This window comes from Antedon bifida, chromosome 2 (assembly GCF_963402885.1).
Source record: "Antedon bifida chromosome 2, ecAntBifi1.1, whole genome shotgun sequence".
NCBI lineage: Eukaryota > Metazoa > Echinodermata > Crinoidea > Comatulida > Antedonidae > Antedon > Antedon bifida.
Genome location: NC_136227.1, coordinates 29,728,148 through 29,752,651, shown reverse-complemented (window position 1 = coordinate 29,752,651; position 24,504 = coordinate 29,728,148). Strand labels below are relative to the sequence as shown.

The 24,504-nt window shown below is 33.8% G+C and overlaps 5 protein-coding genes across 5 annotated transcripts in view; 3 read left to right on the top strand and 2 right to left on the bottom strand.

Annotated features, from left to right (window-relative positions):
- LOC144834468 (dynein axonemal heavy chain 10-like) overlaps window positions 1–6,304 on the bottom strand; it is a 32,661-nt gene extending 26,357 nt beyond the window's left edge. The window contains exons 1-12 of the mRNA XM_078689266.1: window positions 5,996–6,304; window positions 5,555–5,698; window positions 5,036–5,211; window positions 4,559–4,783; window positions 3,350–4,179; window positions 2,874–3,072; window positions 2,528–2,644; window positions 2,147–2,395; window positions 1,755–1,931; window positions 1,337–1,526; window positions 1,015–1,136; window positions 235–576 (exon numbers count right to left, since the gene is read on the bottom strand). Coding sequence (XP_078545392.1) covers window positions 235–576; window positions 1,015–1,136; window positions 1,337–1,526; window positions 1,755–1,931; window positions 2,147–2,395; window positions 2,528–2,644; window positions 2,874–3,072; window positions 3,350–4,179; window positions 4,559–4,783; window positions 5,036–5,211; window positions 5,555–5,698; window positions 5,996–6,212 — 2,988 coding nt within the window. The 5' untranslated portion in view covers window positions 6,213–6,304. The remainder of the gene's footprint in view (window positions 1–234; window positions 577–1,014; window positions 1,137–1,336; window positions 1,527–1,754; window positions 1,932–2,146; window positions 2,396–2,527; window positions 2,645–2,873; window positions 3,073–3,349; window positions 4,180–4,558; window positions 4,784–5,035; window positions 5,212–5,554; window positions 5,699–5,995) is intronic.
- The window catches only part of LOC144834499 (WD repeat and SOCS box-containing protein 1-like), a 215,216-nt gene that overhangs the window by 44,249 nt on the left and 146,463 nt on the right, over window positions 1–24,504 (top strand). The window lies entirely within an intron of this gene.
- LOC144834486 (E3 ubiquitin-protein ligase DTX4-like) lies at window positions 6,806–16,471 on the top strand. Its single transcript, XM_078689305.1, has 9 exons — window positions 6,806–7,079; window positions 8,702–9,458; window positions 11,407–11,483; window positions 12,401–12,559; window positions 12,763–12,824; window positions 13,427–13,567; window positions 13,864–14,025; window positions 14,152–14,238; window positions 14,658–16,471. Exons 1-9 carry the CDS (start codon window positions 6,890–6,892, stop codon window positions 14,877–14,879), a joined length of 1,857 nt encoding a protein of 618 aa, XP_078545431.1. The 5' UTR covers window positions 6,806–6,889; the 3' UTR covers window positions 14,880–16,471.
- Window positions 16,438–19,938, bottom strand: LOC144834518 (mediator of RNA polymerase II transcription subunit 31-A-like). The gene is made up of 5 exons (XM_078689350.1): window positions 19,898–19,938; window positions 19,303–19,368; window positions 19,104–19,181; window positions 18,591–18,687; window positions 16,438–17,842 (listed from the first exon to the last, which is right to left on the bottom strand). Exons 1-5 carry the CDS (start codon window positions 19,917–19,919, stop codon window positions 17,560–17,562), a joined length of 546 nt encoding a protein of 181 aa, XP_078545476.1. The 5' UTR covers window positions 19,920–19,938; the 3' UTR covers window positions 16,438–17,559.
- Window positions 20,799–23,664, top strand: LOC144835603 (uncharacterized). The gene is made up of 2 exons (XM_078690683.1): window positions 20,799–20,918; window positions 21,508–23,664. Exon 2 carries the CDS (start codon window positions 21,508–21,510, stop codon window positions 23,662–23,664), a length of 2,157 nt encoding a protein of 718 aa, XP_078546809.1. The 5' UTR covers window positions 20,799–20,918.

Below are 24,504 nucleotides of genomic sequence, written 5' to 3'. Positions count from 1 at the left end.
ACGTTCTTCTAGTCGTCTACGGCCACGTTCGGATAAGTTGCATTGTTTTATGCCAGTAACCCGTATATCATTGGTTCACATTTACCTACTGTACAAAACGTATGTGTATGATGAAAGAAAAGGAACTTATCTTCTTCAATCACTTAACCGAATCTGGGTTCAATGTGAACATACAAGCTTTAATTGGTTTCTTTGTTAGTAATTATTATTTGAAAGTTCTAAATACTTCTATACCTTGCAACCAGGTAATGTTTGACCAGGCTTCATCGGTGGTCCTCTGAACAGGTTAGCTTCTAAAATAACATCTAATCTGGTATCAATATCTTTAGCGTTCTTCTGGATCTGGTTAACCAGAGACTCAAACTTTGCGATGGCCTGACCGCACTTAACGATGTAATCATAGATGCCGAGTGAATTCCAGTTGAGGCGTCGGTATCCCGGTTTGAGTGTGCGCCTCAGGTCTTTCATATGATCCTCTAGGAGTTGTGTCTCTGCGTTGTTGAGAGATGCGATGACGGCATGGTAACGATCAAGCATGTGCTTTAATCCATCATTCCATCTAAGGTATTTATCATCCTGATTGCAAGAAAGAAGAGAATACAAATTAATAATAATATTAAAAACAATTAAGTAATGATAAACTTTTCCAGTCCGACCAACTGCCATCACAAACTACTATATTCAGTTTTTTTAATGGCCGCATTTTATTTGGTTGAATTATGTGAATCAGTTTGCAGACTACCCTATGTCACTCTCAAACAAAAAATCATGAGATATTATGTACATGGCATCCAATGTCCCTTGCCAAAAAGTAGTGATGACGCAATACGATTGGAAAATGTTAAAGTACAGCAATTTTTTTGAGACTAAAATATATATTTTCATAATGTATACAGAGTATCATACACAATACAGAAAACATAGCTACTGGCAAACATTTAAAAGCTCATCCTGGATGAAGGGCCTTTATAAAGCTAAACTTTATTGTACACAGTAGGACATTTTGTAACTAACCTGTAGAGCTACATTACGAGCCAGTTCTGGAATTGAAAATCCAAGGTGTTCAAGATGTTTGGTCTCTGTGATAATTTCAGACAGTTCTGGTGCAAAATCTACAACATATTTCAGTTCTAATGCTGCAAAACAGAAATAAATAAAATCCATTTAAACTGGATCTTTCTATTGTACTGTGTCTACATGTACAACAATAACGAGTGACCACTTTTCTGTGGCACAGATGACCTTTAAAACTATTCCTGTACATTTGGAGGCATGTCTGCATGTCTCCAATATCAGTTAAAAAACTTAAATTATAGATTGTTAGAAAGTGGACAACCTTGGTTATTCTCATGATTGGCTTCTCCTGATGCTGTCGGGAGTCGCTGTCCTGTTTCTGAGGGTTTTGCAAGAAGATTCCTCTTCAGTAGGCCGGGTAGGATGACCTCAACATGCTCTCGCCACACTTCATACTTCTTGTCCTCATACTCTTTCATCTGCTTAGCAACTCCAAGGTATTTACTTCTGGCCTAGGAATGTCGATTAGGAAAAAGAACATTAACTCTCACTAAATTACAAAAATCCCTTCTAGCTTAAGCTTGGTTGTTATTGGATGCAATGTGTGGGTGTAGTTGACCATTCACACACAATTCGGATGATCCATTGTGTCAAGATTGGTAAAATTACTTGTGTTGCGTCCTTGTGGGAACAGTGCTTTAAGATCTAATCATAATAAAACAAAAGAAAGCAATACTCACTGCTTTGCCATATTCACTGGCCATCATCTCTTCCATTGACTGAAAGCGTATAATGGTGTGCTTAATACGATAAAACAATGACCTTTCCCAGGCTATAGCTCCAGCAACTGGAGGTTGATTCTTGGAGACTGGTGGATTGTTATTATGTTCTTTGAACAGGGCATGGACCATATCCACCTTAAAAAATGAAAACATTAAATAATATATTATCCCACAATAATATTTTGAAATGACATGGGCTGACAGTGACATATTCAAAGATCAATCAAGAAGAGAGTAGTAGTAGCAGTATTAGGATTCGTAATTACATGGCTGCAGTGTGTCTATCATTTCTATCAAACAACACAAGTTAAAAATTAAGGATTAGCAAAATCTCTCAGAAACCACTATACCTCTTTGCCATATTGTAATAATATGTCATTGAATTTCTTCATCATTTGTGAGTTGATTGCATCCCTTGATCGAATGTGTTGAAAGTTGAGCAGCATATCAAAAGCACCCTCTGCAGAGCGAAGAGTTTTGAAAGACTCATTGATAAAATGTTTGGCTTCATCTTCTATAGCGCCAACCTCTTTGTCGAACCAGTCCATCACTTTACGCCACTTGCCTGGTTCATCAAGACTAAAAGGATTGAAGCTAACCTGAGGAGGATAGTATTAGATTCTTAAATAAGAGATTTTGTGACAAAATAATAATAAGAAATAGATAGCAATTACATTTAAATTGCAAGAGATTGACATGAAACAAAATCACTGTATGCTAAAACAACTCACTTCTTCAAGCGGTTCAACCAATCCATCAACTCTTTTCAGGACATCTTCAATTCGTTTAGGGTCTCCAGTAACAGACTTCAATTCTGGGCCAAAGATGTTGTAAAACTCTTCCAGCACCTAAAAAACCCAATATAACGTAAGTGAATATCAAAGAAGCATAGCTCAACAGGAAATAAAAGAATCTAATCGTCTTTAGTACTGTACTGTAAATAAACCAGTACTTCTTACTTAACCAAAGTAATTCATCTATGCTTTAATGAATGTTGAGTTTGAAGGTAATCTTAAAAAGAGGCACAGTGAAATCTACAAATTATCGAAAGGAAATTCTGATGAAGGCAACACCTACTTGGGCAACATTGTAGATGTCTTCACATATTGTAGCCATGTAGTCAGTTCTTTCAAACAGCCTCTTACGATCAAACTCCCATCTGGAGTCTCGTCCTGATGCTTCAATCTTCTGACGTACTTCAAAGTAGGACTGTTTCCACAACTCTAAGGTTTTCTTAGCTTCAAATGTTTTGGCTTTAATTTGTATAGGTGTCTCTCTATTATAATATTAAAAAAATAATACTCAGTAGAACCGTCATTTGGGACATCCCTATTATGTCAAGGCACGTTCACTAAATGTAAAATATAAGTTTAACACTACAGCAAACACCTATTCACTCCTTTTTTGGGTCGCTCTATTAGAGGTTTTACTGTATTTCATTATTTCTATGATCAATTCATTATAAAATTAAAAAAATACAGTACTGATTGGCCAGGAGGGTGCCCTGTAATCTGCAAACAAATTTGTTTCTCATTGTATTATCATGAACTTACTTGAAAATGGTTCTAATATTGATAACTTTGGCAACTCTCTCAGCCAACTCCCAAGCAATTCGCTCCATCAGTGGTATCATCCTCTCGTCACGATTGTAATGCCTTGAGATGATCCAGACCATTCGCAGCGCATTCATCATTGGTGGAATCGTGTCAAGAACAATCTGAAATCCAGCTCCATGTGTGATGTTCTTGAAATGTCTTTCTAAAGTGCTCAGAAATCGTACGTTATCTTTTGCTTCCACGTAGTATTTATTTAGATCTGATCGATGACCTTCAAAGGTCTGCAGAACATGGTTTTCACCTTGAGTGTCTTTAATCTGTAAAATTTCAAGCATCTTTTTTACAGGTCCGAGCTTAAGCTGTTCTGACAGAGCACTAAGACCAGCATTTCTTTCTCTCCAGAAATCAATTTCAGCTAGAGGTCCATTTCCTTGTGGTATCTTTTTCTGTTGAACTTCAAGAGCTGCTGAAATCTGTTTATTCCACTCAACAGCTGTGTTCTGCACCTGTGCAACCAGATCATCGTTTTTAACAAGTTCATTAGCGTCGCCCTCTATAGGTAGATCTGGTATATCTAATCGAACTTCACCATCTATCTGTTGAATTGTACGTGATATGTGAGTTGCAAACTTTTGCATATTAATCAGGAATTCATCTCTCAGAAGTGCTCGTTGGTGAGATTCAAGAACATTCATCTGCTTTGGCAGGTCGCCGGATTCGGAATCAGAATCGTTATTTGAGGAAGATGAAAGTGCAGCCTGCTGTTCTGCAGTTGTTGGAGCTTCATTTTGTTTGTGCGAATTAAAGGACAGAAGTGGAATATATACCTAAAAGAATAAATATCATGTATTAGAATCAATGAAAAACCCCATTAAAAGAATATCTTCACGACCTAAAAAAGTGTGCCCAAATTAGGGTGTCTCCTGATAGGGATTGGCCATAGAGCTAAAACATATATTGCCGCTCCTTCAGTTCATAGAAAACTGTCCTCTTAAAACTGTAGGGGTGACCCAGAATAGGGATGGCCTATTTACTGTAACTATGTGGGTGACATCTTTTAAGTGCTGCAGTATTTAATAATTAATTCATTACTTTAATGCATTTTTCTAGTTCTTCTATTTCTACCTGCAGTATACATACAACATGGATACATAATGGTGTATCTTCTGAATATAAAACATACACAAATTAGTGTCAAAATATCACCTGGCTAATAATTTGTTCCATCATTACAAGCGAGTTTCCATTGAGGACCCCAATTTCAAAGAACATGGGCAGCATTTCGCTTGCTTCACTGATAGTGGCAGGTAGCTCTACCATACCAGGAGTATTACGTAGGAAGTAAACAGACTCCTGCTCGGTTGCAGCATCAGGAACATGGCCATGAGAAAGATGCAACAGTGTGCGGTAAAAAGTCTTTTTTACAATTCTCTGAAAGTTGACAGAAACTTGTTTAGTACATATTAAAACCAGCAATTTCTTAAGGTAGGCCTACCAAATTCTATCTTTCTAAAATGCACCATTTTGAGAAAGCCTACAAATGTATGTGTGTTAGGTTTTAGGAGAGTTGAACACAATATTAAAAAAAAAACATAAAGAAATTGAGGGCTGCTTATGACATTTTGATGGACTTGAACTGGTCAAAATCAAAGAAATTGAAGCTACTTGGCTCATGTCACTAACCATTTGAGGAACTTTCTCAACTGGTTCAGAAAGCACACCATCAGCATCCTCTTCCCCAGTGATAGCTGGTTGATCATTGCTGGTAACTGGCCTAGATTCATCAGCCTTTTCTGGTTCAGCTTCTTCTGCCTTGGCTTCTTCTGCTTTAGCACCTTTCTTTTTCTTCTTCTTTTTTTCTAATGAAAAAATTATTAAACAAAGTCTGGTTTATGATGAAACTTGTCAGCTTCTGCCTTGATTGGGTATCTATTGCTGTTTATCACTAGGCTATAAACTATCTTTCAATTATGGTATAAAGTGGATACAATTGTAATTTGTTTATATGACTTTGTTTTCCAAAAATGCTTTGTGAACTGTTGATCAAGGGGTGATGGTCTGTAGATATTATTAGACATTATTATCATATATGAGTATCTGTAGCAGCAAGTGATTATTACACAGTAGTAGGCCCTACAGAATTTAGCAAAAATTAGGGGTGGATTATAATACGATGGCATTTCTTTGGTGAATGTGACATACTTTTGCCTTTTTCATCAGCTGGAGTGTCTGATGTTTCTGGTGCAGGAACGTCGGCGCCCTCAAGAGCTGGTGTAGAACCCCCTGCTGTTTCTGCATCATCCCCATCTACAGTAGTTCCATCTGGTATGTCAATTTCTGAAGGTTCTAAAAAAGTGAATCAATATGGAAACATTTAAAATCAAATAAAAAAAAACTGTAATTAATTGTAGTGTTTTCAGTGTTTTCCAATACCTCGCACCCCACTATAACTCATTGAAAGTAATTTTATTATTTAATTGTAATTATTTAATAATAATTTGATCTTCAAATTCCCACCAACTTTTTATGCAGTTATTTTACAAACACGCACACAGTCAGGCATTGCTTTTGCTGGCATTATCTACCACTATTATTTAAATACATCATTTATTTTTTTTTTCTTAGACAAGATGTTATACAAACCAATTTCTTCTTCTACTTCTATTTCTTCTTCTTTGATAGTTTTGTAAAATATTGCTGCAGCTCTTCCTTCTTCTGGTGTCTCATTCAGAAATTTGGCAAGTTGCAATTCAAACTCGCCATCATCCCGGCTGAGGAGTTCCTCAAACACTTCGTTATCATCGATATCTAAGGCATCATTTACTCTATCACGCATCCATTCGAATCTAACATCATCCATCCTGAAAAATATACAATATTATTTGTTTCTAATTACTAAAAAATGTACAAAATGTGGCAAACATTTTGGCACTACCAACACTCTCTTCTCACCACCACCTGACTTGTTATTGTAGCCTTATAACATTTATTAATGCGCACAATAGTAAAATAAACACTGACATTATTTTGTTCAACAAACTTAATTTTGTAACATTTGCACCACTAAGAATTAAAAATAATATCATTATTAATAAATAGTTTGGTATAATACTGTTTTAGTTTGATATAACTGAAATTTAAAAGTACAGATCATTTTGCCCATTGATATTACTAAGAAACTTATGTGAAAAGCCCATGAGGCAAAATTATAGTTTACTGCTGTCAGGACGGTTGCTAGGGGCCTAAATTACTTGATTTGTTCATAATTATTGTAATATGTTAGCAGAAGAGCTCTTCTTATATATGTTAATTAATTATTATACCATTGTTAAATGTTATTTTATAGAAATTACACCAAAATATCTATCTTTTTGTAAACTTCGGTTTCTTTTCCAATCAGTCACGGTTCATTAGGTTTGCGGTTATAGTTGAAAGGTCAATTATATCAAAACAAAGTTCATTGGAAAAAACAGTCTGGGTTGAAGAACAACAAAACAACGACAGAAAGAGAAATGATGAGAGTATTATTTTCTAAAAATGGCTAACGTTATTGTTTGGGAATGGCAAACAGAAAATGATAACTGGAAGGCTTATGATCCTCATGTTTGTAGTGCAATAGAAACATCATTTCGTACAACGAAAGCATTAAAATTAGAGGAAATCGAGCCTGCTCTCTCTGCTTATGAAGTCGATCTGTTGAGTCTACAGCAAAAACGAATCGATACAGGTATGTAGCCTAATTGTATGAATTAAAAACGTAGCATAAACTCATTAATTAGGAACCGAACTTTTACAGTGATAGCAATTATATTTTCAATAGGCACATGTATTTTTATATATTGTGTAGAAAGTAACAAACATACGTGTGTGGTCAGTTTTTAATGATAAAAACATGTTGTGATTGTATGGTGGGACAGGAAACGATTCCTTTGTTCTCCAAAAAATCAAGGCCTACCATCATTATTATTTTTTATTATATCCTTTGTTCATGATTCTTTATTCCTTTAATCATGCTTTAATTACAGAATCACAGCGATAGTAACCATCAGATAAAAGTCTACAAAATCAACCAGTTGACCATATAAATAAATATTATAAAAATATAAATATTTAATTTTGTTCATTGCTCAACTAACTGTATCCCTTCTTTTCATAGCATAGCATCAGATCAGATCGTACCAAACCTACCTCTTCTGTTTAACATTCATCCCATTGATTATATTTTAATTTTCCTGCGTTTGTTCCATTTTTGTATTCAATCATGATCATGTCCATCAATGTTCTATTGTCTCAGAAATGTGCACATTTTTATTGATGAACATTTATTTGTTTTATTGAAAATGTTGTTATTAATCACTGGTGGGCATAATCATCTGGTTTCAACTTGAATGTAAAATTTTGTTAAAAAAATTAAATTATTTCAACCATTGGCATTAGTTCACATTGACACTCCTGGGTGGATGTACTGTACGATGTTTTATTTATCATTTTTAGATGGTACATTTATATTTTTTTATACTTTCATGCCAGTTCATTTCAGAACTTATAGGTTACTGTATGAAAAGGAAGTATAATATTTCTACAGTAGTATTGTTGAGATACAATACATTTTTATCTTTAGCAATTTCCTTCCTTATTTTATAACATTGTTATTGTACAGTACCTGCACAAGTTGCTAGTAGCCAACACAGGCTTGTACTAGTACTTGAGCGACAAGGAAATGTTTATAGTATACTGTATACTGTATATTGAACTGATCCAAAAACGAAATGAGTGAATGCCACACATTTTAATTCAAACTATAGCCAAATTTGTGTTCAGTTAAAAATGAAAAAGAATCATTTATAAGTTAATATAAAATATTGCTAATTATAGAAATCATTGATTGTTGCAAACATGCTACTCTCCTTTTTGTAGTCGAATATCTTTATGCAACTATTTATTTGTATTATTTTTTGTACTTTTTTTGAAATAAAATTGATATGAATTAAATTGTTTAAATACAGTAATGATGATGTCATATGGTAGTGATATGACATCATCATATATGGACATGATGATGTCATATAAGTACCATATTTGGAAATATCACTACCATATTTGGGCACATCACACTTTTTTGTCAAAATAGTTTGATAGTGTAGACAGAGCTTAAAATAGTATGCCATGCATTGAGTCTAATCTCACTTGTCATCTTTGTCGTACTATAAAGCCTGTTTTCCATTAGACAATCTATTCATGCAAATCAAATGTAATAAATTCAGGTCATCATGTTCATGTATTTCCAACAACTGTCTACTAAAAATCAGATACAAAATAATACTTTGAAACTTTCTACATTTTTTTCAGGGACTGTTCGGACAGTAAGACGAAGTATATTTCCGCCAAAGTCTGCTCCTGCCAAGAATGTTACCTGGCAGTGGTTTGACGACAGCAGTCAGAAATGGCTGCCATATGACCTTAAATCAATGTGTGTAGTTGAGGAAGAGTATTGCAGTAAGAATTATAGAATAGATTTATCAAAGACCAAATGCGCACTTCCATATGTTGTAGACACAGTGAACATGATTCAGACACGCATTGATTCAGGGTATCGTCGTAGAATCCGTCGTATACCGCTCACGTCGCCTTACCCGAGACAAGATGAACATTTTGAGGATAGCAGTAGTGGTGTCGCTACGGTAGATTTGTCCGAATGCGAAAATAAAGCAGAGGATAGTGACGATGATGGCGATGGAGATTCAGGGGATGTTGCAACCATAGAGCAGGTTTCAAATGATCAAACGGTTGAACAGACTCAACATAGTAGAAAGTGGAAGTCTAAACAGACGGTTGCTGCTGTCCATGGTGTGCACAAAACTCTGGCATGGTCATCACCAGAACCTACTGGTCAGCAGGATGACAATCCAGTAGAGGTCCAAGAGCCCAGTAACGACAGCAAGAAGGTGCCAAGATCTATGAGTGAACCAGGAGCTGTGGGTGGGTCAGATTTGAAAGCATCGGAGACCGATAGCATTGGTCAGTTACAGGGTCCGTCGACCTCGGGTACACGACCTAAGGTCAAAGTAGCTGCAAGTCGTAGTGGTAGTAAACGTGGAATGAGCAGGTAATATTATTATTTAACTTTTGATCTACGAACGAGGAAAACATTTGATTTTTTACCTATTTTTCATTAATTCATATCCAGTATATTTACATAATAGAGTACAACCTCTATTAAGGGGGCACATTTGGGCCTAAGTGTCCCCTATTAGGGGTGTCCCCTTAATATGGTGTCTCCTTGTATGCATTGTCCATACTTTTTTTCAAAACACCATTTAATTTAACCAGAGAAATAATTTCTTCATGATTCAACTGACCATTATTTTTCATCTCATTATTAAAAAGTATATTTTACAGTTGAAAAAAATATATATTAAAAAAATATGATAAACACTCCATACTTTATGTATGCTGCATATAAACAAGGTAAAAACAATTATTGTATCTATAAGTGTAAACTTTACCCTTTGCAATAAATTCAAGATACATTTATCATTCAGTCAGTGACCTCTTCAACTAGGATCATTAATAGATTTAATAAAGGAATTACGTCAGCTGATCATGTAAAAACGTCATAGTTTCTAGTAATTCGTTTAAAAAAGAAATAATTTTCCCTGGAGTGTCCTCATGAAACTATAAAGAATTGATGATGTTAATATTTTGCAGTGTGACAGTTTGAATTTTGAAGTAAAAAAAAAATATGGATGCATTGCGCTAAATAATTTATGCTAACTTAGAGATGACTGAAAATTTCAGATATTGGAACTGCATTGCAACTAAATTTTTTATTTTTAAGAAATTTTATATATTGAAATTTTATATAGTATACACATAGCGCCAAAGCCTTTAGTGTAATAATGTTAACGTATACTTGTTTAGCTTCTGGGTGAAAGAGTAAAGAATAAAATAGAAGCAAAAAAATTATTAAAAATCGACTCAAAAAAAAAAAATTGTTGTAAATATCATGACAAAGTTTGCATTTATACTGTATTAAAAATTAGTCTTATATAATGACTTTTTATCAAATGAAATCTCACTTTATCTACAAACTGCTGATATCTTTTGTGCCATACAACAAAACTATTGTTTCTTTAATACTGAATTACAATACATCTTAAAACAATCACTGTACTGATATGAGATGTGAATATGAAAATTAGATTGTACAGTGGTGTATAAAATGAGGTGTGACATTTGCAGCAACATAACTAGCTTATAATTGATTTAGAGTTTATACATTTTTAATTACCATATAAATCATCATTAATATCAGCTTTGTGTCAACCATATTCACTTCAATAGCAAAATGTATTCAAATTACTGTGAAATTATCAAACACAGTTTTCAATATGTATGCAATAAATTTTACTGAGACGCTTGACTTTATTCCATCAACTGGGTCATTTGTTACACATAATAACCTACGCATTTGAAATGGTGTGCTTGATAGGCATGTACTAAAAAAAGACTGATTTATGATTCTGAATAATTCTTAATATAATATAGTATTTATATCACTCATGTCTGGCTTAAAAGCAGCTGTAAAATCGAAACAGAAGTGCTCAATAAAAATTTGATTATTTAGTAAATGAAAACAATATTTATGTTGACACTAATCTCCACTTTGCATCAGAGAGGAGGCTAAGTTAATTAGTCTCGATTTTTTGTGCTGTATACTGTGCAAAAAAAAAGTCCTCCGGTTGGTTTTGAACCCACCACCTCCATATCACTAGCCAGGCAGTCTACCTCTAGACCACCTGGCTTGTGCTGATGGCTAGGGTTAGATTAAAGCCCAAAAGAGCAGCAGGTATTGCACCAACATGACAATAATTGTTTAACTACAATTAAATAGGGAGCTAAGATAATTAGATTATTAGTTAATCATATGTTTTGCCATAATGTTATTGTACTATATCAGTATGGCAAAACATCTGACCAAGTGATATTCATATTCACTATCACAACCATTGTTTATCATAATCTTTTCATCTTTCATTTCATTTTTCTTATAGGTCTCAATCTATGCCAGTCACCATCACTGCTAGAGCAGCACATGCTGCTGGGCCTCTTCTTAGTCCAGTCATGACATGTACGTCATATAACAAATATTTACTTTTGAATGTGCTTACTGTATTTATTCGAATAAACGCCCAGCTTTGAATAAACGCATAGCTTTGAATAAACCCCTTCCCTGAATAAACGCTGCAGCCCCCTCCCCCATAGAACATCATTTCGAATAAACACCTCCCCCTTGAATAAATGCCTCCCCCCTAATAAATGCCTGGGGCCGTTATTTATTTTCTTGAATAAACGCCCCGCGACATGCATTATATACACATTAATTATTATTCTACTGCAAATAGATCTACAATTTACCAAGCATGTATTTTTTATCATTTCTCAATATTAATTGTTGCCATATTTTTTCATATCTTTTGGTATTTATTTGATTATACATGTTACGATATTACACATAAAAAATAAACCTCTCCCACGAATAAACGCCTTCATCGAATAAACTCACTCCTAAAAACCCTCCTGAACAATAAACGCCCCAAAGCATTTTTCTAATAAATACGGTACATTATCAACTTTAAGAATACATATTCACTATAATGCAGTACAGAATTCAATGAAATTTGAATAGTGGAGAAAAGAGTAAACACCATTTGCTTCATTAAAGTTTCCTGGGTTTTGGAGACTTGAATATTGATTTACAATGTCATGTTTCCCGATGACTATGGCTAAATGAATAAAAAGGCAGGGAATGGTCTAGTAGGGGATGACCATTGGGATTATCCCAGTATCATGTTTAGCCATAGCAAATTATCTAAAGTATGTGGGGATACAGTACAACATTAATGACAGTCCAATGTTGACCATGGGACTATAATTGGATCAAGCATAGTGACTAAATCAAGCTGAATTTGAGGAAGGGATTACATTCGAGCATTAGACTATCCACTGTCAGAAACAGTATTTATGAAGTATTTGTTATTTTTGCAGGCATTACCAGTATGTTGATGTCACCTGTTATACCATCTATACGCATCAACCACACACCTGTCCCAGTCTTCAACCCTCCACATACATCTAGAAGTGGTATAAAACCTGTACCTGGTATTAGGCCTAGCAAAAAAAGGAAAAGGCAGTCATTTTTAAAAGGTAAATCTGAAAAATAAATAAATTCAAGGTTACTTAGTAAATGTAAAATTCTAAAATACAAGTTAGGTTATAATTCTTATAGTCTACAATGTGATCTCTTCAATTACCCACTCCCTAATGATTTCAAAGGGCTACTAATAGCTTAATAAATAGCTTAATTATTATATTAGCTTAAATAAAGGCTTATTCTTTGTTATTTGCAGTAAATTGCCCCAATGAGGTGGTGAAGAATTATGTAACAACATTGAAGGAGGCACCAGATGAGGTAGAGTATATTATTGGTTATTTACTTACTACTTTTGATGACGTGGAAGTATAAAACATAGAGCAAATGCTCGACCCCCAGCAGGTTTGCCATATGGCCATAATATGGAAGTACACAACAGGAAACATACATGCATCATAATTTTGGTTGGTGAGACACTTGTTCCCTTTTCTCTCATATGGAAATACAGGAAACACTACTGTAGATGCATTGCAATTTTGCTTTGTACTGTAGGCTTGTTTCTTTTTCCCATATATGGAGATACAGGTAATACTACATAGATGCATTGCAATTTTGTTTTGTACTGTAGGCTTGTTTCCTTTTCCCATATATGGAGATACAGGTGATACTACATAGATGCATTGCAATTTTCATTGGTACTGCATTAGAGGTTTGTTACCTTTGACCATGGAGGTATAGCTGTTAACTTTACATATTGTAATTTTGGTTGGTAAAGCGTGGTTCCCACTAGGACGCAATGCAAGGCCGTAGACGCAATGCTTGAACCAAGCTTTAGAGGCTTTTCCCCATGGCTTGCTCTGCCACTTATTCTGCTCTCAAGGAATAGTATTTTATTATTTTATTATTACTGTATGTTTCAGAATTGTCCTATATGCGTTGGCCCTCTAAAGGAGAGCTCAGATTTCCAGGAAGACAACGAAGATGAGGCGTTGAAGTTGAAGAAATGTGGCCATATATTCCATAATAGCTGTCTACAAGCCATGTACCTAGCTGGACCTAAGGTAATGTTTGTGAATACAGGAATAAGGGAGGTGGGTAAAGCTCTGTCTACACTATCAAACTAAAGTGTGATGTGCCCAAATATGGTATTTATATGACATCATCGTGCTCATATATGGGCACATCACATTTTTTGATAGTGTAGACAGAGCTTTAGAATAGGAAGATGGCCTCTGTTGTAGTGAAATACAAAGTCGTCTAACAATGAAAGTACAGTAGAACCCCTTATATAGAGGCTTAAATCATGCAATTATTATTGTAAAGATAAATATACTTACATGTTTTTAATGGTTTCTAGGATGGCAGTATACAGTGCCCAACTTGCAAGACCATATATGGTGTAAAGCATGGCAACCAGCCTCCTGGCCATATGGACTACCATGTGATACCACATTCACTACAAAGCTTTACCGATTGTAGTACAATCAGGATCATATATGACATTCCTCCTGGAACCCAGGTAACTTGAATTTTACAAACTAAAAAAAAAAAACTAAATAATTTATATTTTTTTCACAATCTATAAATAAAATAGAATAATATAATAGGTATTATTATATATCTATATTCTGTTTTATTTTTATAGGGCCCAGAACATCCGCAACCAGGTAAAAAATACACAGCCAATTTTCCCCGGCACTGTTATCTACCAGACAATGAAATGGGACGAAAGGTAATGGTAGTGGATCATTCATTTGTACATTTTAAGATTTTAGTGTGAAACTCAATATCTAAATGTTCAAATGATACTGCTCGAGCGAGTGAGTGGCCGAGCGGTTAAGAGAGTGAAACCGCAATACGTAGCCATAATATCAGCAATGGTTCGAGCATCACTTGTTCTGGTGGTAGAACAAGTCTTCATGGATATAAGGACTATAAACTGTAGGTCCAGTGTACACAAAATACTTGTTTGCACTTTAAAGAACCTGGAACATCTTTCGAGACGAGTAGGGGGTTACCCCGGTGTACTAGTACATCACAGCCACTACTTAAAGTAGGCCTTTAAGGCAACTAAATAGAAGACGAGCCCTACCTCATACTGAGAGAGATGGACAATAACCTTACTATCTATCAATCTGTTTTGTTTTTTAGATCTTAAAACTTCTGATTGTTGCATGGGACCGGAGGTTAATCTTCACAATTGGGACATCAGCAACAACTGGACAATCAAATACAGTGGTCTGGAACGAGATTCACCACAAGACAGAGTTTGGTTCAAATGTCACTGGACACGGATACCCTGATCCAAACTACTTTCAGAACATTTTAGCAGAGTTGAAGGCTCAAGGAGTCACAGAGGACTGTCTAGATTAAAAGAGAACAAATATAGACATTGAGACAAAGATTTGAAGGATGTCAGAGGCTAGCGTGACGATAAACTTACTGGTGAGACTGGACCAACCAAGTTAATAGTCTAGCCTAGTCTACACTAGGAAACTTGTGTCATCAAAGCTATGGTCCATCAGTTTGTTAACCAGCAGAATCACATGACTACAAGGAATGATTTGATTAATTGATTGGCTGAGTACACAAACTAGTTTGGTGCATGGTCTACTTTTGAAAACTGCTTTTCATCCACACTAGCAAACTGGAAAACTTTCTTGCCAAACTTTTACTCAAGTTTGCTAGTATAGACTGGTCACTAAATGATGTACTGCATGTTTTAAATTACTGTAAATGTTACATAAAATAACATAAAACATGAGGCCAAAGTGAACAGTAAAAGCAAGAGCTAAAAAAAAATGCGTTTTGCAATGAATTTATGAACAAAAAATATTAAGATTTTTAGATATATTTATATGTGTTATGGTTTTAATTTTTTTATTTTTTATTGCAAGGTAGCTAAAATAATTTTTTTTAATGTAAAAAAAAGAGATCTTGAATGGAAAGGAAGAGTATCATTTTTTGTTATTACTAATTAAATGTTTGATATTAAATGTTTGATATCGATTGTAGAGAAGGTTAAGTGCTGTATTGAGAAAACATTGAACTGCTGAATTTAAATATAGATTTTGATTAATTTGTATTAGTGGGTGATAGATATTACAAAGATGTTGAAGTTAAAAAGACATTAAATGTTCTGAATGATATAAGAAAAGAGAAAGATTATTTATTTAACGAAAGAGAGAAAATGTAAGCAAATAAAACTTGTAAATATACAAATTGTATTTTATTTTTTTTGTCGGCTAAAATTAGGCAACTTATTGCTTGCTTGCACTACATGTTTAAAATCATGTATAAATTAAACTTTGCCATGTTTTTTAAAACTTATTTTTAAAATCATTTTAAAATAAATAATGCAACTGAATTAAAATAATAAAAAAATTATATATGATTATTTACTCTATTGAATGGCTAAAAAAGCATAAAAAAATAGATATGCATCATTAATTTTCTATTTAAGTTGATTTTTATAAATATATTTGGTTTACATAATGTCAAATATAATATTTTGTTAAGTAAATCTGGTAACATTAGCATACACATACAAAAACCCCTTGTTATTGTTGGGATTTTTTTGTTACAGTGACGAGTTCAAATCTAGTTTAAAAACTGTTAGTGTAGCAGACAAATTGTCATCATTGTCAATAAATTTAAATAGTAATGCTGTAGGTCATGTTTTAAACAAAATGTTAAAGTAATCCTTTTACGTACAATAGAGGTACTACAGGCAATTCAATAACTGGCGGCTTTAAATTTCTGTGTGCAAAAAAAACTGTTTACACCATTTTTTAAATTTATCAAATTAATTGATTTATCAAACATGAAATTTGACATTTTTACTTTTTAACATTTAAATACTTTTTCGTCCTTTATGTGTGCTTTCGCTTTGTGACAAGTAATTAGTCAGTAACAACACTGTAAAATATGTTTCACTGCGAATAAAATAAAATGCAATTATTTAACTTAACTTCTGTCTTTTACTTATCTCAACATGCACGCCGAGTAAACAGCTTCATGGTTCGGAAAAATACATTCCCCACCGTGAAAAATATTCCCTCGCAGGATCTCAACACTGTATACTTTGTGATGCAATTGATTGGTTTCTTTTGATTGGAGGACATATGACACTACTCGGATACAGCAATGTATTTGCTCTGTATACACTATCCAACTGTATGTGATAAAAAAGTAATGGTAATGATATGTTTAAACATGGTAGTGATTATCATGTCCATATATGGGCATATCACATTTTTTTGTCACAAAAAGTTTTGATAGTGTAGACAGAGATTTATACTGTACAGATGATGCATTCGAGAAATATACAAATAGTCTTGACTATTATTTTAACATTTATTTTTTACAAAATGGCTGTCTACCTAATTTTACCACGATCCACCAAATCTACATCATATCATTGATAGAAAGCTTTATATACATATATACAAATATGTTCATTTCAGGATTATCGCTTTGTGGTTTAGATTTCTTCTCTAAGACGCAAGAGAAACACAGATTTTGGCTTATAAAACATAAAGTTGACGCTACAACTTTCATTCACAGATGGTCCAATCGCAAATGTTATAAGATCCTTGAAAATTCCAATCACCAATTCATTTCTGATTTGGCAATTCTGAAGTTGTTGAAAGAGCAATTCTGAAAAGCCCATATTGTAGGAATGATTAAGCTCCACTTCACCGGTTTTAGCAATCCTGAAGCTGTATGATGTCATACCTCTGTGACCAATAAATTAGGTATCATTGATTCTTGCTTCTGATTTTGGTATTTCTGAAGATGTTGTTGAAAGTAGTATGTGGAACACTATCCATAAAGGAATCTGTCTTGCTTTGCTGGTATTGTCAATTCTGAAGTAGTATGGTCAGATCTCTGTGGCACACTCCAATATTCATTGATTCTTCGTGGTTGATTCTGAAGCTGTTAAAAGAGGTACGGTCATATCTCTGTGGCACACTCAATATTCATTGATTCTTCATGCTTGATTCTGAATCTGTTAAAAGAGGTATGGTTATATTCATCGATTCTTCTTGCTTCATTTCTGGTTTTGGTGATTTTGAAGCTGTTGAAGAGGTGGCACATCATTTCCCTGCTGCATCATCGGTTGAGCAGATCCACTCTGTTGTGGTTGCTGCTGCTGTTGTCTTTGCTGGTGAGCTTCCAGCTGCATCTGTTGAAGGCGGATTCTCTTTCGTGCATAATGCTGCCAGTGCAGTAACTGCTGGTCATCGATGAACTTGGCACACTGAGAATTAACAAGTTCTTTTCTGAAGTGTTCATACTGGAGAAGCTCAAGAAAATGTAAACATTGTGGGTATCTGTAGAGCAATAAACAGAAATTACATATTAATTTCATAAATTTAAATAGTTTATTTGCCAATTTGTAAACATTATTTGTAGTGAAATATTAATTTCTTAAAAAATGAATTAACAAATATGTTGTTTTGATATTCAAATAACAACTATACATGGATTTGGGTGTGTTATGCTGTTTGGAATATTGTTTGTAGACCACGTCAAAGTAAAGTATAGTTTATGATACTACAGGCCTGCTTTAGGCTAAGTTATTCACCCTGGGTCTCATGGGCCACCGATTATCACTAACTTTGGCGGACAGATCACCAACTTACTGTACCCAGGTAAATAATTAAAGATGTATTGTCCCCCAAAAACATGAAAAAATAAAGATTAATAAAATCAGATTTTGAATAGGCAACTTCACAGTTTTAATAAAGTTATTCACTTCTGTAGAAAAAAAATCATAAAAAATAATTATTTCACTTATAAAAAGACAAAAGAAATGGTTAATTTCAACCAAAAACCATTGTCTTCCAGACAATTTAGGTATATTTTGCTTTAACTTACATTTTTTTGGTGGAAAATGATTTTTTTTGGATCAAGTTTTTGGTCATAGTGAATAACTATTATGTGATATTAAAATGGCATATTCAACAAAAAAAAATTTAAAAATTATTTTTTAGGGGGACAATATATCTTTAAGCTTGACTGCACTATCATTTTAAATGTCAGATTTCAAACATATATTAGTGGGTTGTGGTTGCTTACTTGAGAAACTTGGCGTACTCTGATTTACGCCAATACTGCAAGTACACTAAATAATTGATGAATTTAGGATCCTTGAAGAAACCTCGCTGAGCAAGAACTGAAAAAAAAGATAAAACAATTTTAAATACTCTAATTAAAACACTAAAAACATTATTGGAAAGAATGTGTACAGTTCTAACATTCAACTGTTACTATGTTAGTGGATTCTGCAAAACATTATACAGTAAGACAAAACATGTAGTATTAAAATAGGAAAGAGCATGAACAGAATACATTTGTATTGTAATAGAGTGTAAAGGTAGTTGTATTTATATAGACCCTTACACAATTAGTATTGTCTCAATGCAACTGGTGTACAGTATGTTATGTAGTATATTAAAATACATTTCTCTCTCAAGGGTCAAATGCATAGCCACTACAGGAGGTTCTCTCTCATCTACCAAAGACTAGGCTGCTGTTTGAACCACTACACCAGGGTAACTGCTGGTTAAACACCATTGTAGGCACACTTACAGTTGAGATAATGTGGATTGGCGAGGCACTGCACAAACTCCAGCTCAACTTGAAATCTTAGGTTTTCATGCTCGACCTCTGTTATGAAAGTAAATACAATTTTAATACCTTGTCTTGTCTCATTCTAGTTTTTAAAATAAATCATTATTATTCATTACAGTTACACATAAAAGCCGCTCCCTATATCATCAATAATTACCTGCAGTTTTGGCTATACCTCTTGCAAACTTATCACCTGCTCCACCTCTTAAGAAGGTGCCTCGGCCTTTAAATACAATTACATTATTAGTTAGTATAGGACCTAGTCAATTACCTGATCAACAATTAATTACAATAAAATAAAAATACAAAACAAATAACCAATCTCAGACTAGGTAGGCCTAGGCCTATACATTAATTATAATTAGAGGCTACAACAAAGCATGATATGTTGAGCCTACTCTAGCTACAGTAGCTACAAGTACGACTAACTGACGTCTCACTCGATGCTTTACTATTTTAAGGCTGCCTAGATAGGCCTACTTATTCCAAGCTCGAGCAGCAGGCCTGGCCAGGGAGAGTCTCTAGTGCGGGGTGCGGAAAGAGGCATAGGCCTAGCCTAGGCTAGTATTAGGGCTAGTAATATGTGGGAAAGAGACGCCTAGGATAGCTAACTAAGCCTGGCCTAACGATTTAGGACTAACCTAGGCTCAGCTAAGCTAGAGAATAAATGCGTTATCATTATAACACTAAAATTAGATTAATTATAGAACTTCAAAACTAGAAAGGAATGACTATAAAAATGAAATACGTACCCTGCTCACCGGAGGCCGCCATTGTTATTTGTTCTACAATAAGCGAGAGAGGGCGCTAATAAAAAAATATGGTTGATATCCTATTGTTATGCGTTATAAGTTTAAACAAAATTTTAAAAAGGGATGTTGTATATATTCTATGGATTATAGCAATTGTTAGAAACTAATAGTCTTTTCATGCACAATGCAACTTTTAGATAATCGGCTACATATAGGCCTTATGTATCTTAAAAAATATATTATGTGTTAGCTCTAATATAATTATTAATGTATCATGGTTGGCATATCAATCTCGATCCTAATATACCGATTTTTGCTTGTGAAGTATTTTTCAATATTCTACTGTAGGCCTAATTATATAATAATTAATTTGTTCATTTTACCAATGAATGGAATAAAAAAAGTTTAACATTTTCAGTATTTATTTAATACAGCTAGTAGTATTGTAACATTAAAACAACAAGTTCTTCTTTGGGATTTTAAATTCCAAACTTTTAAAATCCTAATAGGCCTACAAAAGTATTGACATTATAAAACTACAGTATCACCGATGTTGTCTCTGAAAGACCAGGCACTCATTAAACTCATTGAAATGTACAGGAGGAAATAATAAAATTTTATGAAGTGTATTGGAAAATACACCTTCTAATATTGGGGACTTTTCTTGATAACACAGTGTAAACCGGCTTTTGTACACCTACAAATATGAAAGAAAAAAGCGCACAAAAGAGCAAACAAAGAATGATTTCCTGGTTTTCTAAATACCAATGTTGTTTTGGTGAACTGTTTATCATAATAAAAGATATGTGCAGTGAACCTAGTTCTTTTTTGCAATACACCTTTATAACAGAAGTTGTATCAGAATAGCCAACACCGTCAACTGATCGCAAGTAGAAAGTTGAATAAAAATAGTTGAAGGAGGCCAGGTACATTGACTAACACACATCAGACAGGAACACAACTAGAAGGTTCGCCTGAATATTGCAGTCAACATTTTAAAGAAGTTTACAACATTTTCAATGTAAGTAATATAACTTTTGATACATAGGTTTTGTATTATAGCATACCTACTGTATGCATATCTTTGCCGTTTGATTGGTTGATTTTGTATTCGTCACGTGCCATGTATTATTTTCTCCCATTTTAACGATTGTAGATACTTGTACTCTAATAATACTTTTGTTTGACAGAGTAAGTTGGTTAATGTGTGAAATTGAATACAAGTTTAGAAAGTACAAAAATAGCCTAATGAATGTTTTTTAGTTGTGAGTGACTGACCTAAGCTTCGTTCCGCCTCGATCTTTCAAATCATGCAAATTTACCTTATCCAACTCAAACATTACCATTCTTTAGGCTATTTGTACTGTATTTGTTGATCTATGCATTATTATCGTGGATTTTGTTTGTTTTTGTAAATTAACAGGGCGCCCTGTGTGCCCTTTTATTTATGTCCTTTCCCCTCTCTTTTAGGGAACTATTTTCTTTCTCAAACATTCATATTTTAAAACACCTTAAATGTGTAGGTCACGCATCATAAACCCCTTTTCATTGTATTTGAAATTACACCGAAAGAAAAAAAAAACATAAAACAATTGTATTCTATTCCACAGATGTCTGCTGAAACAGTATTGACGTTTTTTGATAAAAAAGATCTGGAATGTTCCATCTGTCTACAAAGATTCACAGATCCAAAAGCACTTGAGTGTCTTCATACTTACTGTCTTAAATGCCTGCAATATTTGATGAGAAAACATGGCAAGATACGATGTCCAAAATGCTGTAAGGCATACACTCTAAAGAATGATGATTTGAAACATTTGGAGTGTAATGGAACGATAAGTTATTTAGTTGAATACGTTGAGAAGATTGAATTTGAAAAACCAGAAACATGCTCAAGATGTGCGAATCAACCTCAGCACTATTGTTCTGAATGTGAAATGTATATGTGTAGGCAGTGTATCCAACAGCATAAGATGGAGAACCATTCACTATACACATTAGATTCAAACATAGAAGAACAAAGCCAAGATTCACCAAACTGCCAAAATCACCCGGATAAAAAACTGAAAGATTACTGTTGTACATGTAAACTTACTGCATGTGAAGATTGCAAATATATTGTCCGTTGTTATATGAATCAACATAAGGTGATTCCAGTGAAGACAGCTCTGAATGAGATTAATCAAATGGTTACCGAAACTATGAAGACAGCCGAAGACATTAAGGGAAAGCTAAAAGAGAGATTAGATGTTATCACTAAAGAAAAATCTGAGTTTGAATCAAATTTAAAGTTTAGCAGAACGGCAATAGAATTTCAAGAGATTACAATTATCAAAAAGGTGAAGGAAGAAACTAAGATAATGATGGCAAATCTTAAACAGATTTATAAAGAACAGAGCAAAATTATTGACAATCAAGTTAAAGTTATTGAATCAAAGCTGACCCAAGTAAACACGTTGATGGAATCAATAAAGAAAACAATGAATAAACCAACAAAAACAGAAAACCTTGCATCATACCAGACAACTATCACTGCAGTTGGGAATGACGCTGCAGCAGATGAATTGGATAAGTCATTTGCTAAAACAAGAAATACACCAAAGTTTATTCCATCTCAAAAGCTGGTTGAGTTGATGAATCATGAAGGTGTTGGTAAACTTATTACTGTTGGTGGTGTATACAAGGTTAATACAGAAGACGAGAGCATTTCAGTCACAAAAGGGCAGCCATTTAGTGTGAGAGTATCAAGTCTAGCAGAGAGTGATGTTGGTCAATTAACAGCCACACTAAGCAACTCATTAGGTGAGAAATCAGCCACTGAAGTAACACACATAAAGGGAGAGTACACAATAACAGGTAGATGCAATTTGGAAAGAGATTGGCACATGGATATCACTGATGGAGATACGTCACATGTCATAGGTTCACCAGTGAGTATCAAAGTGGAACCTCTTGGACTTGTAAATACTATAGAGAACATATCAGAGTATAAAGAAGATGATAAAATACAAAAAGTGATAGATGTAGTATTAGATACTGATGGATGTATGTTAGTGTCAAGCTACAGTAAAGATCTAATAAAGTTTGACCAATCAGGTTGTTTTGTTTCTAGGATACAAATACCACAAAATGTAAAAGTTATTCGTATGCATCAATTAGGCAATGGTCACATGGTGTATAGTGATTATGTAGACAAATGTGTTGTAATGTGTGATAATCAATATCATGAAATCCGAACCTTTGGTAAAGGAGTATTAAAAGATCCTGGTGGAATAACAGTAAACCAAAAGACCAGGATGTTATATGTAGCAGATCGTAAATGTCACTGTGTGTTTAAATTTAATATTGATGATGGTAGTCTACTGTGTAAGATAGGTTCTGAAGGTAGTGAACCAGGTCAAATGAAAACACCATTTGATGTTGCTGTAACAAAGAAGGGTCATGTGATTGTTGACGATTGTCACAATAGCAGAATACAAATGTTTGATGCTAATGATAAGCTGATTAGGATCCTTGTGGGCAGTGGTAAAGAAGATGGTAAAGTCTTTGGTCCTCATGGTATAAACATAGATATAGATGGGAATATAATAGTATCTAGTTGTCATAAACTACAACTATTTGATAAAAATGGTAAATTCATTAAACGAATAGATAACAATGACGATGGGTTGGATATTCCAACAGGAATTGCAATAATCTCAGAAAAACCAAGGAGAGTTGCAGTGGCAAACCATGGAGGAAACAATGTAAAAATATTTAATTACTAAAATAACTACAAAAAATGAAAACATTTATGTATCCAGATAATTGATACATTTCTGTTTTAACATTTAACATTTAAAAATGTTCGTAATCACATGAATCTTGTTATTAACGCAAGTGTACACAAACTAAATGTTACCATTTATGTCTTAATTGTTAAATTTGTGTATTTGAATGTTCTGGTGTTATCTTAATGTTTTTGCATATTAACTTTTATTTAATTATAAAATTAATTAAAAATATATTTTACATTCACACAGTAATCATAACTACATAAGATACAATTTCTAAGACCTTACTAAATATATACAAAGTTAATACTGTACGTTATACAGATAACATGATACAGTAACTTTGTGACCTGTAACTGGAATTGTTACATTCACACAGGTTTCTTAATTACAGTAGAACCCCTCATTTGGGACCCCCTATTAGGGGACACTTTACTGCGAAACGATCGTTTTTGTAATACTATGGTTTACTATTTTAATGCTATTCAGAGGACAGCTCTTTAAAGGGAACGTTTGTTAATGTCTCCAATGGTTCTCTGCTTTATTTGTATTATTTGCAATAATAAGATGTTACATAATACTATTAATATTGACACTAATAATTGGCTTATATACATGTTACCTAAATCATTTTGTAAATACATCTCCAATAATTATGATTACAACTATTTTACTTATTATTATACAATATTGACAGAAGAAGACATGGTGTTGACAATCTGACATTGAAAACTCCAGTCTGAATATCCACATGTTAATAGTTTTAAAAGAGTTAAGAATAAAAGGGAACATAGAAAATCAAACAAAGACAAAGAAATAACAACAGATAAGGAA

What these genes read in the sequence shown, in the direction of transcription:
- LOC144834486 (XM_078689305.1), top strand. Translation starts at nt 6,890, where the DNA reads ATGGCTAACGTTATTGTTTGGGAATGGCAAACAGAAAATGATAACTGG. An exon ending in AAGGCAGTCATTTTTAAAAG is followed by an intron (nt 12,560 to 12,762) that starts GTAAATCTGAAA and finishes TGTTATTTGCAG; the next exon opens with TAAATTGCCCCAATGAGGTG. An exon ending in ACAATGAAATGGGACGAAAG is followed by an intron (nt 14,239 to 14,657) that starts GTAATGGTAGTG and finishes TTTGTTTTTTAG; the next exon opens with ATCTTAAAACTTCTGATTGT.
- LOC144834518 (XM_078689350.1), bottom strand. Translation starts at nt 19,919, where the DNA reads ATGGCGGCCTCCGGTGAGCAGG. An exon ending in CAATCCACATTATCTCAACT is followed by an intron (nt 18,688 to 19,103) that starts GTAAGTGTGCCT and finishes CTTTTTTTTCAG; the next exon opens with TTCTTGCTCAGCGAGGTTTC. An exon ending in GAGTACGCCAAGTTTCTCAA is followed by an intron (nt 17,843 to 18,590) that starts GTAAGCAACCAC and finishes ATTGCTCTACAG; the next exon opens with ATACCCACAATGTTTACATT.
- LOC144835603 (XM_078690683.1), top strand. Translation starts at nt 21,508, where the DNA reads ATGTCTGCTGAAACAGTATTGACGTTTTTTGATAAAAAAGATCTGGAA.